Here is a 16104-nt window from a genome sequence, read left to right on the forward strand (position 1 = left end):
TTGATCCTTGAACCTCAACTATAAATAGGTCTAACCATTTTTTACTTTCTTCATCCCATAATTGTCATTCTCTACTTAAGGCATTATTCTCTCTCTCTATTTGTAAATTTCACTTGTAATTTTTGGAGTGAAATATATTTGGTAGTGCCCGAGGACGTAGGCAAAATTTGCTGAACCTCGTTAAAATTCTGGTGTTCTTTATTATTTATTTTGCATATTTTGTGAATGTGATTGTAGTGATTTATTGTGCTATTAAATTACGATAGAGGGATATTCTGGCTAGGAAAGACTTGGTATTTAAGTGATCTTCGTGATCTACCTCTCTTTTCTGGGAATTGAACTTAGTGTGATTTTTCAATACAATAATTTTACTCTTTCACATGCTTCCGCACAACAATTGGTACCAGAGCCAGATTCGTACTTGGGGAATACGACCGTTTACGGTACTATTCACGTATACGACACTATTCACATATACGGTACTATTTACGTATACGGTACTATTCACGTATACGATACTGTTCACGTATACAGTAGTTGGGATTGAGGAGAAAAATGGCAGCAGCATCGTCATCAGCAAGGACTACTGTGACAAATGCAAAATTTGAAGTAAAGAAATTTGACGGTACCAATAATTTTGGTATGTGGCAATGTGAGATCCTGGATGTCTTATGTCAGCAAGAGCTAGATATAGCCCTTGAAGGAAAACCTGACAAGATGGATGACAAGGAGTGGGCCAAGATCAATAGACAGGCATGTGGTACAATCCGCCTATGTTTGGCCAAAGAGCAGAAGTACTCTGTCATGAGGGAGACATCAGCGAAGAAGTTATGGGATACACTGGAAGAAAAGTTTCTAACGAAAAGTCTTGAAAATAGGCTTTATATGAAAAAGAAACTTTATCGATTCACATACGTACCCGGTATGTCGATGAATGACCATGTAAACTCATTCAATAAAATTTTAGCAGACTTGCTAAATTTGGATGAGAAATTTGAAGATGAAGACAAGGCATTATTGTTGTTGAATTCCCTTCCTGATGAATATGATCATCTTACCACCACATTGCTTCATGGGAAGGACATGATCACATTTGATGCAGTCTGTAGTGCGTTGTATAGATCTGAGACTCGAAAGAAAGATAAAAGAGATCACAGAGATACAACTGCAGAAGTCTTAACAGTAAGAGGTCGTTCACACAGCAGCAAATCTGGTAGAAGAGGAAAGTCCAAAGGGAGACCCGCCAAAGATGATGTGCCTTTTGCCGTGAAAAAAGGCATTGGAAAAAGAATTGTCCTAAGCTACAAAAGGGCAAGGCTATTTCTAATGCATATGTAGCGGAGCATGATGAGGAGTCAGACTTTAGCTTGGTTGGCATGGCAATGGTATGTCAAACGGATGAGTGGATTTTGGATTCAGGATGTACTTACCATATGTGTCCTAATAAGGACTGGTTTTCTAGTCTTAAAGAGCTAGAAGGTGGAATTGTTCTTATGGGCAATGATAGTGCTTGGAAGACAATGGGAGTAGGTACAGTCCAATTGAAGAATCACGACGGCTCAATCCAAGTCTTGACAGATGTTCGCTACGTACCTAGCCTGAAGAAAAATCTCATCTCATTAGGGGCCCTAGAATCTAAAGGGCTCACAATCACTTTGAGAGATGGATTACTAAAAGTAGTAGCTGGGCAATTGACGGTGATGAAAGGCACAAGAAGAAATAACTTGTATTTTTTAAATGGAAGTACAGTTATTGGATCAACATCAACAGTTTCTACAAAAGATGTAGATTCAGAGGCTACCAGATTATGGCATATGTGATTGGGACATGCTGGTGAAAAAGCTTTGCAGACATTGGCGAAGTAAGGCTTGTTGAAAGGTGCAAATTCTTGCAAAATGGAATTCTGTGAACATTGTGTTCTGGGCAAGTAGAAGAGGGTAAAATTTGGTCCAGCAATTCACAATACGAAAGGAATTCTGGACTATGTTCACAGTGATGTGTGGGGACCTACCAAAGTGGCTTCTTTGGGAGGTATGCACTATTTTGTTACTTTTGTTGATGATTATTCAAAAAAAGTATGGATGTATCTAATGAAAAGAAAAAGTGAAGTTTTGGATGCATTTCTGAAATGGAAAAAGATGGTGGAGACTCAGACTGGTCGAAAGGTCAAACGACTTCGATCAGATAATGGCCCTGAATACAAAAATGATCCATTTCTACAAGTATGTCAAGATGAGGGCATTGTGCGACACTTCACTATTCGGGATACACCACAGCAAAATGGGGTGGCAGAACGCATGAATCGAACTATACTGGAGAAAGTTCGATGTATGTTGTCCAATGCTGGATTGGGCAAGGAATTTTAGGCTGAGGCAGTTATATATGCATGTCATCTAATTAACCGTTTGCCATCAGCTGCAATAAATGGAAAAACTCCTATGGAGATGTGGACTGGTAAATCTGCTACTGATTATGATTCTTTACATGTATTTGGTTCCACTGCATATTATCTTGTAAAAGAATCTAAGTTAGACCCAAGAGCAAAAAAAGCATTATTCTTGGGTATAACTAATGGAGTAAAAGGATATCGTCTCTGGTGTCCTGATACAAGGAAGATTGTTTTCAGTAGAGATGTGACTTTTGATGAATCAACCATGTTAAAGTACAAGGATTCACAAAAGGATGACAAAACCAGTAGTACTTTACAGCAGGTGGAGCTTGAAAAGGTTAACGATGATCCAGCTAATATTGGAGGAACAAATGATGAAGAGGTTTCTACCCAAGAACCTCTACAGCAACAAGATTCAATTGCATATAGAAGGCCAAGAAGAGAGATTTGCAAGCCTACTCGATTTGATGATATAGTGGCCTATGCACTTCCAATTGCAGATGATGATGTTCCTTCTACTTACACAGAAGCAATAAGTAACCCTGATGGTGTAAAGTGGAAGCAAGCAATGAATGAAGAAATGCAGTCTCTTCATAAAAATAAGACCTGGGAGTTGGTGACACTACCCAAGGGAAAGAAGGCAATTGGATACAAATGGGTATATGCAAAGAATGAAGGATTTCCTGATAAAAATGAAATTCGATACAAGGCTAGATTGGTAGCAAAGGGTTACGCTCAGAAAGAAGGAATAGACTACAATGAAGTGTTTTCTCCAGTTGTGAAGCATTCGTCTATTCGGATTTTGCTAGCCTTGGTTGCGCAATATGATCTTGAACTAGTTCAGCTTGATGTGAAGACCGCGTTTTTACACGGTGATTTGGAAGAGGAAATCTATATGACTCAGCCAGATGGATTCAAGGTTACTGGAAAAGAAAATTGGGTTTGCAAACTGACAAAGTCGCTTTATGGATTGAAGCAATCTCCGAGGCAATGGTACAAGCGATTTGATCAGTTCATGAAAGGGCAAAGGTACACAAGAAGCAAATTTGATCATTGTGTGTATTTTCAAAAGCTGCAAGATGGAACTTTCATATACTTGCTCTTATATGTTGATGATATGCTAATAGCATCTAAGAGCAGAGTTGAGATTGAAAGATTGAAGACTCAACTCAATCTCGAGTTTGAGATGAAAGATTTAGGAGAAGCTAAAAAGATTCTCGGCATGGAAATATGAAGAGATAGAGCTCATGATAGAGTTAGCTTGTCTCAGAAGCAGTATTTGAAGAAGGTACTACAGCAGTTTGGCATGAACGAGCAGACAAAACCTGTAAGTACCCCGTTGGCTTCTCATTTCAAGCTTTCTACACAACTATCTCCTTCGATGAATACGGAACGAGAATACATGTTGCAAGTTCCGTATTCTAATGCAGTGGGTAGCTTGATGTATGCAATGGTGTGTACAAGACCCGACATTTCACAGGCAGTTAGTATAGTGAGCAGGTATATGCATAATCCTGGAAAAGGACATTGGCAAGCTGGAAATGGATTCTACGGTATATTCAGAAGAACGTGGATGTTGGATTACTGTTCAAGCAGGATAATAGACTTGGTAAAGGTGTTATTGGGTACGTTGATTCTGACTATGCCGGTGATTTGGACAAGCGAAGATCAACCACCGGTTATGTGTTTACACTTGCTGGAGGACCAATAAGTTGGAAGTCTACACTACAGTCTACAGTTGCATTGTCAACCACAGAAGCCGAGTACATGGCTGTAACAGAGGCTGTAAAGGAGGCTATTTGGTTACAAGGTATGGCTAAAACCTTGGGGTTGGTTCAGGAGCATATTAACGTGTATTGTGATAGTCAAAGTGCTATTCATTTAGCAAAGAATCAAGTCTATCATGCACGTACAAAACATATCGACGTACGATTCCATTTTGTGCGGGAAATTATTAAAGAGGGGAAAATTTGTCTTCAAAAAATCAAGACTGCAGATAATCTCGCAGATATGATGACCAATGTGGTAACAGCAACCAAGTTCGAACATTGTTTGAACTTGATTAATATCCTGCAAGTTTAACAGTTGAAGAAGGCACTATCAAATATTGTTGTCAAAAGCAGAAAGAATTGTGTAAAGATAAGATTATCCTAATCAAATCTTCAAGGTGGAGATTATTGGAACCCACCATTGTTTGAAAAGTCAAATGGGATGGGCACCGAAAGTAGAAAGTAATATTGGTTGGCAAGTTGGGTTAAAAGTTGGCATGGGATAATTGCAATTTTGGTCCCTAATTGTATAGGGACATTGCAAGTTGATCCTTGAACCTCAACTATAAATAGGCCTAACCATTTCTTACTTTCTTCATCCCATAATTGCCATTCTCTACTTAAGGCATTATTCTCTCTCTCTATTTGTAAATTTCACTTGTAATTTTTGGAGTGAAATATATTTGGTAGTGCCCGAGGACGTAGGCAAAATTTGCTGAACCTCGTTAAAATTCTGGTGTTCTTTATTATTTATTTTGCATATTTTGTGAATGTGATTGTAGTGATTTATTGTGCTATTAAATTACGATAGAGGGATATTCTGGCTAGGAAAGACTTGGTATTTAAGTGATCTTCGTGATCTACCTCTCTTTCCTGGGAATTGAACTTAGTGTGATTTTTCAGTACAATAATTTTACTCTTTCACACACTTCCGCGCAACAAACTAATAGTTACTACTGCAAGCCTAAAGCAACTGACACACAAAACATATATTTGATTACCAATATCAACCTCAAAATATATCAACACTCCACCTTGAGGTTGGTATTGGACATACCAAGCTCACGTTTGAGAAAAGAAATTCTATTCCTTAAAAGAGACTTTGTCATCAAATCAGCAACCTGCATCTCAGAATAATAAAATTCCATATTGATTAGCAAATTTTTCTCAACCTCATGAATAGCATGAAACTTCACATTGATGTGCTTTATTCTGCCATGCTAAATTAGATTTTCAGCAATGGCAATAGCTGACTCATTCTCACGCAAATGAACAGTGGCACTTTCTTACTCAAAACTAAGATCATAAAGCAAATTTCTCAACCAAATTGCTTGGTTTACAATAGCAGTAACAACAGCAACAATATATTCTGCTTCTACAGTTGATTGAGCCACAACTTGATACTTCTTGGAACTCCAATAGATTGCACCTGATCCAAGATTAGAAACATACCCGGATGTACTCCTCATGTCATTCAAACTCCCTACCCAACAGTCAACTTCACACTACCTACCTTTAAATAATTCAACTTTTCACTTGTTGTGCCCTTCACATACCTAAGAACCCTCTTGGCAACTCCCAAATGAACATCAGAAGGTGAACTCATAAACCTCGATAACAATGTTGCTGTCAAATAAAGTAAGCTTCCAACTATGCTTCTGTAAATTGAAGGATCACAAAGTTTCTCACCATCTTTCTTTGACAACTTCAAGTTTAAAGGCATTGGTGAGTCAACTCTTTTGCAAAATTCCAGCCTAAATTTCCTTAGAACATCTAGGGCATACTTCTGTTGTGAAATGAAGATACCAGCCTTCCTTATAATTGATTACTAAATGAACTTAAATTGTTAAAACCCTAATAACCGTTTCCAAAATCACATATCATTAGTACCAAAACATTCAATTAAAATTCATAATTCACAATGGCTCAAACCAAAGCAATTCATTCTTTCATATATATATATATATATAAAAATCTCAATAAACATAAGTCCAATTCAATGAATAATTTAACCATAAACATATATTTTCATGGCTCGTTGAACTATAACAACTTGACTCAAATACTCGAATTTTTTCTAAATCATACCAGAGAGCATCGAAATACTAATAGAGGCACCTAATCGTCCACTACGTTCAACCAAGCATTTTAATTTAATTCCTCACATTACCAAATCAGAGGCACTTCCATAATATTTGTACACATGCTGTAAACCTATTACATTCATTTCAATGTCATGTAACCATATTACTCACCAACTATTGAATATTCATTTCTCACTTGTACTTAATTGTTGTATTTAAAAATTTACAACTTAATATCAAAATTCCACATTAAGTACAATTAAACTAACACATATTAATACAAGCTATAAATAAGTACACATATATATAATTATACTATGGACTTACCTAGATTATGCTTTTAGTTGACTCATAGGAACTAATCATGATTTTCCCTTTTTCTCGATTATCTTCCTTACGATTCAACTCTTGATCTATATAATGATTAAATTCAATTTATCAATTTCAAAAACATTATCAACTCATTTAGTTTTTATCTTTTTATAAATTTTTCCTAAATTTTTACATTTCTCACAATTTAATCCTTAAACCCAAAACTTTCAATTTATCACAATTTCACCCACTTTCATGCTAAACGAATTTTCTTTTAAACTAACACAGCCCATAATTAATCAAAATTCACAAGAATTTCATGTCAATTTTAATATTTTATCAAATTAATCCTTTAACTTAAAACTAACTAAAATCACTTTATAAATTAGTCTTAATCAACAACCAAGATTACAATTTCATCATTTAATCACAAAAACACCTAGCATTTATCAATGAAAATTTCCAAAATCTTTAACAAATTTATAAAATAGTCGTTGATTAGCTAAATTAAGCTACAATAATTTCAAAAACGTAAAATTTACGATAAAGAAAATCACTTACATGCAATGGTATGTGATTGGCCGAATGTTAAACTAAGCTATGATGTTCTTCAATTTCCAATTTCGGTGGTCAATGGCACTAAGGAAGATGATGATGATAGATTTTCTTACATTTTGTTTATGCTTTAATTATTAATTTACAATTTTACCCTTTATAAAATAACATCAATAACATTAAACATAACCTCTTAACCGTCCATGTAAACATATTATGGTCTAAATATCATATAAGTCCCCCTCATTTAATAATTAAGCCATCTAATCATTATAATTCAATACTGATTTAAGTTTTGCATCTTTTATAAATTAACCCTTTTTATTTAATTAACTAATTAAACGGTAAAACTTTCAAACTGAATCTTCACATACCTAAATAATAACTCAATAAATATTTAATAAAAATATTTACAAGTTCGATTTACAGAAACAAGATCCCGATATCTCACTTTTCGAAACTACTTAACTATCTGAATAAACTACTTATAATTATCTATTTATTCAATTAGCTAAAATTCATCAAGTCAAAATTCAATATAAAATTATAATAGACTCATACAAATTAAATAATAATTAATATGAATTTATTCATCAAATTTGTGATCTCGAAATAACTATTTCCTACACCACTAAACAGACCGTTACATTGCCACTTCCTTAAAGTTTATGGTTTCATTCTTGTCATAAAATATAAACATATACTAAAAATATGTTGGCAAGCAGAGCAAAGTTTATTATGAAAATCTGTTTGATAAGTGTATGATGCAAGATCTATTTACTAAACAAATTCATGTCAGTGAATTGCTTTCAACAATCAACAATAAAATTTAAGTCGATTTCTCTATCAATTTTTGAGGTTAGGATTAGGATCAAATTCGGGGCAGGTTATATTTTCTTAAGTCAAGATCAGGTTGGGATCAAGTGAAGGTGATAGAGCTTTAGATGGAAGTTAGGCAAGCAAAAATCCGACCCATTCCATTGTCATCATTATAGGAAAAAAAAGTCATTTTTTTATAAGTGATGTAGTAATTTTGAAGATTAAAATCACAATACTCATATTTCAATATATCAATTAATAAATTCAAATAAATATTGATATCTACTTTTTATTAATCTACATTACAAATCTTCACATATTAAATTTTATATCAAAATTTTGTAAATCTAGCAAATAGTTTCAAAATAGATTTTCTATTGCTTTTAATTGATTGTTAAGATTTTATAAATTTGGTATTTTGAATTCGGATTGGGCAAGCCAATGGTACTTCGATAGAGAAAAGGTTACACATTAAGAAAGATTATATGGTTCTCCTATATATCATTAGGATTTACAGGTAAGTCGGTATTGAATCATTCAAGGCATGGATTGTTGTCCTATGTATTTTTCACAAGTCTGTGTCGTATTCAACTTTTTCATTAATTCATAAATGTATGAATCGCTTTGGTGTGAATCTGAGAAAGTATTTAGTTTTTATCATTGATTAAATTATATATGTGAGTTATGAGTCATTTTAGTAGAAGTTTTTAGCATTTTTTTATTCAAAAAATAAATAGATTAATCCATGTATCTTTGATCAAAGAGAAAATTAGTATTTCTATCAAAAATTTCATCCGTTTTAATCGTTAAAAGCTGACGTGGTTGACGAATCATCTTATCTTCAAAAAATGAAGAGTCCCTTTCTCTAAAAGTTATATGTTAATTTGGAATATCAAAACACGATACTTATGGATTTCAAACAATCGATGGATTCAGATACATTTTCACATCTAGTTTTTTGTTCTTAAAGAATTGACATGACAAATTTTGATATATTTAAATGTTATATCAAAATTTTACAGTTTTTAGATAATCAAAAGTTGATATATAAATAGATAGATATATATTTATAGAGCTGGGATCCATTTGCACTAGTGTAAAACTAAAATAATTTTACACATTTTGATGTTTTTTATACGATTGATATTTTACCAATTCAATGTTAAATTTAATAATATAATTATATTTGTGTCATGCATGTAAAATCTTAAATCGATATAATGTCTCTATCATGTCAATCTAAAATATAGCCTATACTACTATATATATATAATGATTAAATTTTTTATATAAAACAAATAGTTAGAAATTTTTAATTTACTCCAAACTTAATATACATGATCTACATGAATGAAACATGAAATATGATAATCTAATAATTAAAATATTAGTCATACAAAAGTTGTTGAAATGTGTAAAATCATTTTATTTTATACCGGTATAAGTGGATCTCTCCTCTATTATATATTTTTATATATAAATCATATAAGGTAGGGTATACAAGCATTTTAGGAAATAATCATTCATGACATATTAGTATTATAATAAGTGGATGCCTTGACGCTTCATCAATTATAATATTAATATATTTTTTAATATAAAATTTAATGGCTTCTTATAATATCATATGACCGAATTAAGGCTCAATCTAGATTCAATATTTAATGTATACAGGATTTTGTACGTATGTATAAAGAAAGTGATAATGGTAAAAAGGGGGGGGAGGGGGAATTGTATCATTTTTATAATGAAAGTGATGTTTTAATCTTAGTTATAGATTCAATTTTGATGAAGGATAAAAAATGGTTAAATTCGTATTAGTATAGGCAGAGCCGAGTGTCTTAAGATGCATAATTTTGTCATTATTTAAATTTGAAAACGTGAAATTTATGTTATCCAATATATTTATGAAAATGGAAGAGGAGCCATAAATAACAATTCCTAACAGATATAAATGCAAAATTATTTTAATTGATATGACTTAAAAAGAGGTAATTATTTTTCTCGTCTCTTATGTCATATCCAAAAGAGTACACAGGGTTTGGTGGCCTTGATTGCCATCCACATAATTGTGATTCCGCTAGCCAAATAGTATTTGATGGCCATGATTTCACGCACGTTTTTAAAGTCCTGCTACCGACTACGTTTCAAGTGAGTACATTTGTAGGAAACGGTCAGATTCTATACTGATCTTTGATTTTAACCATTAATGCATGATTGATATTCGTTTGGGTTGGACAAGTGAAATATACAGTCTTGGGCGTATGCTGATCAGCCCAGCGGAAGTGTATGCAAATTCATAAAAACAATGAATAAGCAGCTATCTGGTCTTCTCTATCTATCTATTAGTATATACTGTAGAATACAGGGGATACATGTGGACTGTGTTACATACATTGACTCATAAACCTGAAAAGAATGCATCCCTCAATTTTCTTACACATACATTGAATCCTATGAAGAAAAAAACAAATGAACAAAGGGGAACCGTGGTGATTGCCTAATGGTATGAGAAAATGTCACCCTTTTGGATCATAGGGATGTTATTCAACATATTTCAACAGCTGATACTAATAACACTATCATCGTCCATTAGTACTATGGGATGAAGTTATCTTATCATCCGTCACCTATTAAAAAAAATCAACTGATTATTTCGTTTCTACCTTTGTATGAATCTCACTCAGCTGTCACAGTGCCAAGCAGAAGCTGATATAAGGTTCCTATCCTTCCACCCCAACAACATAGCACCATCCTTCTCTACCAGCGTATAATGTTTAGAGTAACACCTCAGCAAGCCTCGTATCACGGAATTGACATAAGAGCTTAAAGGGTATTGTCGAAATCCTGCCATTGTTAATCTAGACTTCCACTTACCAAAGAGTTCATGACGCTCAACCCTCTCCTTTCCCTCGGAAGCAATGATATTCACAATATCCCTGGCCAGGCAATGTTCTTCCACGTTAACTCGTTCCTTTCTGTCCCTTGGCAGTGTTTCATCTATGGACTCGAACATTGCCAAGTAGTACTCGAGAGTCTCTATGAACCTGGGGAGGAAAGGGGCCGTGTTCGTGTTTGATTCTTGCTCTACCAATGTGGTAACCTTGGGAGACAGTGACTTTACCATTCGTAGAAGCCCATCCCTAGGATTGTTCACATCAACGCTCTCGTCAGGGGTGTGATGGAGCTGCAGAGGGAAGTTGACAGCCAGAGCCTCCCCAGGCCTGACATCAAGCATGTCCCTTGTGATATCTGGTGCAAAAACTGGCATTCCCTGAAACTCAACTGGAATACTGAACTTCTCAGATAGTGCTTCCAAACGTCTTTTAACAGCTTCCAATCCACCACCACGAGCATATTTAGAAAGAGGATCATCAATTCCTGTAATCCGGACATGAGGAGCTCCACCTGGTCTAGCTGCAAGTGCCTGCAAGAGAGTCATCCATTGTGTTCCCTGACCAATCTGGAAATCAATAATGTGAATGCGATCTTCGGTTCGGCATGCTTCAGCAATGGCTCCATTGGCTGCCATGTACCCGAACTTTAAGTACGGGCAGATTTCATACAGGACTTGCATGTAGGACAGCAAGTCCTTGCCTTCAGGCTCTCTGCAATGAAGGGCACGATATATGCTAGACCCTGATGCTTCCTTCCTTGCCACCAACCCTTCCACCATGTAAGCACCAAGACGCTGGATCGGTTCCCCACTGATAGAGACAGCACCCCTGGCCTTCGCAATCAACTTATCAAATTCATCCATATTGTTTTCAGAGAGAACTTTAGCACAAGCAATCAGCAACTGCTTCAGATTGCCGGGTGGAATACCCCGCCAAGAGAAATCCTCTATTGATTTCTGGCGTTTTTCAACATGAGAAACTTCAGTCGATTGCCTATGCTTAGAGACGAAGGATGTCGGAGGCAGGAGTGCCAAAGATCCTTGGCACTCCTGACTCCATGCTCTAGATCGCTGGCCTGCTGTCTGTGGTCTACTACTTTCTCCATAGGAAACACTAGGGGTGGTTAAGTCTTCATTCTCATCAGGTGCCATAAGTGCGGTCTCCAATTCCTGCAAAGTGTATATTACTTTGTGGCCAGAATTTGCATCTTGCGTGTAAGAAGTTCCACCAGAACTGAACAATAAGCTTTCACTCCTGCAGTCCAGAGAGGGACTCAACCGATGGAAATAAGTGTTAGATTCAAGCGAAGAGTTGCAAGAAGGGCTCAGTCCTGAGAGATTCTCAGTAGAGCTATGCTGCTCCTGACTGTCACTCAACGTAGTGTTGGTATCACAATCAAATGGAGTAAAAAATGGTGAGTTGGGTGAGTTTCCTATATCAGATTTCAAAGAACTAAACAGCCTATTAGGTATTGAAGGAAAAGTTGAGTAGGATAGGCCTGCACCAGTCACACCATATCCAAAAAGCTGGTGTGAGTCCATGCTATGAGTTTGACATCAGCTTTCCAACTCGATGAAGAGATCTCAGAAAATTTATAGGCAGCTTAGGACAGGATTGTCAACCACTTTTTCACAACAACTATAAGAAACTTCAACACCATAATAGAAGTTATGCCTTCAAAAACAAAATTGACCTGCAAAATGAAAAAAATGCAAGGAACATTTAAGTTATTGCTCGCAGTTGTGCAGATGGCAAACAAAACTTAAAGAGAAAGAGAGAAAGAAGTCCAAATTGAAGAGCTAAACCCATGTGCATAAATATATTCTATGCCAAGAACCTAGATGCTAAGAATCAAATCATAATTTCTTGGTGGACAATCTATTGTAAATAGTAAACAGTAATCTCTTAGGTTGATGACTACATGCATGGTCAAAAAAATCTTTATGATTAATTTATGATTTCTTGGTCGGTAATACTATATCAACACAATAAAAAATAGCTCGATCAACATTCAACAATGTAAAAACTCTGTCCAGATATATAAAATGCAAAACAAAGACATGCTGATCATATACAATAAATTTCTCGAATCATAAACAGCTAAACTATCACCCGCAAGAAAAGAAATTGACGCAAAGGGAAAATCTTGTACTTAAACTGAATTCAATAGAATTTTTGCATAAGTTGCAGACATAAGTTTCCTCGACAACTTCTAATCAAAAAGAAAAAATAAATAAATAAAACCTACTAATCAACAGCTGTTGTTTACAGAGAATTAGTGGGGACAAAATGAAAGCACTTAAATTAACAAAGATGCTTCAACCCTTACTTCCTTTTCATTTCCCAGAGAACTAATACAGCTAAAATGAAACCCAGAAACAAGCTTAAAAAAACTAATTCAAATAAAATCCAATTGATCAGCAAAGAATTCGAAAGAAAACATGAACAAAAATTCAATTTAATACTAATTTCCCAAAATTTACCTTGAAATTCTTGTTTCTGAGGAATCAATAATCAAAACCCAAAGCTCCAAATGAATGAATAAATAAATAAATTTCTTATTCTTTCACTAAGACTTGGACTTTAGTTTTTAAATCTTTTTCAAAGTTTGAAATTGAAAAACAAAGAAACAAGCAACTGAGTCTTCAATTTATAGGAGAGAAAGGGGGAGGATGTAACGGAATTCTTTTCTTTTTAGGCGATAATTATAAGGTAACGGTTTCTCGAAAAGGTGCAGTGTCTTTTTATTTATATTTGAACTGCACGGCGTTAAAAGAAAACTAACGGGCCGCCGACCATGTTCACACGTTCGACAACATTCTTGGATATTTCCAATTTTTTTTATTCTTGAAATGCGTGGCAAATGACAATCGCTGACTCCACGCGCGTCCCTACACTGTGTGAAATAAACTCAGTCATGTTTTGCCCACAGATTTTATCGGATTTCTTTGTTTTATTCATGTTAATTTTACATTTGGGAAATAATGTGGTTTTTAAGACTTCTTTCGTCTTATAATCATCAAAACGAAATTAGAATTTTGAAATAAATACTTCTCAATTTAATTAAACCTCAATCAATTATAAATATTCTTTTTTTTTTATAAATACTAAACAATAAGCTTCCCAATTTTTTCTAATTTTATCCTAATTTAGCTATGAACTTAACAAATTAGTCCTTCAAAATCCTAAAATTCAGGTCCCAATATAGGAACAATTACCAAGTTCATGCTCTAATATAAAAACACTTACCTAGGTCAGGCTCCAATATGGAAACAATTACTAAGTTAAGCCTTAATCTTGAACCAAAAAAAAATTAATCCTAATACGAGAATAGTTGTCAAATTTAAAAATTTAACCCAATTATGAAGATACGGTTTATGATGTGAATTAAAATAATGAAAATTGATTATTAATTTTATTTAGGGACTCAATTGAAGTCTTAGCATTTATTTGCAATACAAGGACTTGACTTTTAACCTAATTGATAGGGAATACAGCCACTGATCGTAAACTGAAGAAAGACTATGTGCAGTTATCGTACAATATTCAAGCAAAACCAAAAAAAGAGTTTTATTATTTTAAAAAACCCACAATTATTCGGTAGTTAATTTTATTAATTAACAAACACTGTTTTAATATAAATTTAGCATTTATAAAAAAATTAAAATATTTAGGTTTGTTTAGATAGCACAAAATAATTGAATGAATGTGCAATTATTAGGGTATTCTCTTATAGTTACAAAGAATTGTAATTTCTTAGATGTGTTTGGCACATAAAGTGTAATTACATTGTAATTTCATATGTCATGTTTAGTCGTACGAATTATAATTTTATAGTTACATAATATATATTTTCAAAAAAATATTAAATACTATAAAAATTTATTAGTATGATAAAAAATAATTTCTAATCAAGTAATAAAAACTAAAATCAAATCATCATATGTATTATGTTAGTCTAAAAATGTAGTTGATAATACTATTACTAATAAATATAGTAAGAAAAATAAACATCATATTCAATTTTATCTAATTGTTCTAGTTCATATTTGTTCGCTTATTCCCTCTTTAATATTTTAAATATGTTCTTTATCATCACTTGTTGGTCTTTGACTGAATTCATCATCATCTAAAGTTGAATCTGCATCATTAAGATTATCAAGATTACACTTCAAAAAATATGAATCATCTCAATTCCACCTATAATTTAAGTTATGAAATACGCAATATGCTAAAACAATTCAACCTTGTTTTTTTATCCATATACACTATACCAAGGTGATGTTAAAGATGAGATGTTTTTTTAGAATAACAAATATCTTCTCAACCACATTTTAAAGCCTTGAATGTTTATATTGAAAGTTTTTGTGAGTTGTCTGCAGTGCTTGTAACACCATTCTCTCACATGTGGTATCATACTATTTGCATAATTAGTATTGACTTTATAATATTTGAGTTCATAATCCAAATAGTTTGTAGCTTTAACTATAAAAACTTATATAAAGTTAATTTTGAGAAAGATTTATGCTAAGTTATGTTCCTTTTTATAATATGTAAATTAAGTTAAAAATAATATATAATTTATGATATATAATTATTATAAAAAAAGTTTTATAAATTGTCCAAAACTTTCATACCACTTCTTATAAATAATTTTTTTTTCAAAACTTTAGAAATTTATTTTATAAATATATAATGATAAAAAAATTATAATATTTTTTTATGAATAAGTATTTTATTTTTATAATATAAAAAATATGTTATATTTATATTATACCATAATTTCTTATAAATAAATATTTTATAACTTTTGTAACAGTGTACTTTTTAGCTCTAAAATCTTTTAGAATTTAAATAATTAATTTTTTTAACCTTATTAAATATTTTTTTAGGATTTATAATATAAGAGATTTTTTGTTCATATTATCCATCCCAAACACTTATATGTGTTCAGGCTTATAATATAATTTTACAAAAAAATTTAAAAATTTGAATTTGGATATAATTATTCCTATTTTCACTCTCCCTTAAGAATTGAAAAGTGTAATTGGAATTTGATGGAACCTAACAATTACAATAGTTACAAAAACACGTCATCTTGTATAATTACAAGCAATATATACTCAAATCTAAGGGTGAGCATTCGATCGAGTTGAGTCGGACGAGTCAAAAAATTTCGAGTTAGTCGAGTTGACGAATCCTATTTTAGCAACCAAACTCAATTTGAATTTTTTTCGAATCGGATCGAATTGAGTCAAAAAATTTCGAGTCAAGTTGAG

At 33.1% G+C, this 16104-nt stretch overlaps 1 protein-coding gene across 1 annotated transcript; it reads right to left on the bottom strand.

Moving 5' to 3' along the window:
* Nucleotides 1-10241: 10241 nt before the first annotated feature.
* LOC107917917 (scarecrow-like protein 21) lies at nucleotides 10242-13545 on the bottom strand. The gene is made up of 2 exons (XM_016847333.2): nucleotides 13309-13545; nucleotides 10242-12518 (listed from the first exon to the last, which is right to left on the bottom strand). The coding sequence occupies exon 2, from the start codon at nucleotides 12364-12366 to the stop codon at nucleotides 10612-10614; it is 1755 nt and encodes a 584-aa protein (XP_016702822.2). The 5' UTR covers nucleotides 12367-12518; nucleotides 13309-13545; the 3' UTR covers nucleotides 10242-10611.
* Between the last annotated feature and the right edge of the window lie 2559 nt (nucleotides 13546-16104).

This window comes from Gossypium hirsutum, chromosome A01 (assembly GCF_007990345.1).
Source record: "Gossypium hirsutum isolate 1008001.06 chromosome A01, Gossypium_hirsutum_v2.1, whole genome shotgun sequence".
NCBI classification, from domain to species: domain Eukaryota; kingdom Viridiplantae; phylum Streptophyta; class Magnoliopsida; order Malvales; family Malvaceae; genus Gossypium; species Gossypium hirsutum.

Coding starts and splice junctions, on each gene's coding strand:
- LOC107917917 (XM_016847333.2), bottom strand. CDS start 12,366: ATGGACTCACACCAGCTTTTTGGATATGGTGTGACTGGTGCAGGCCTA.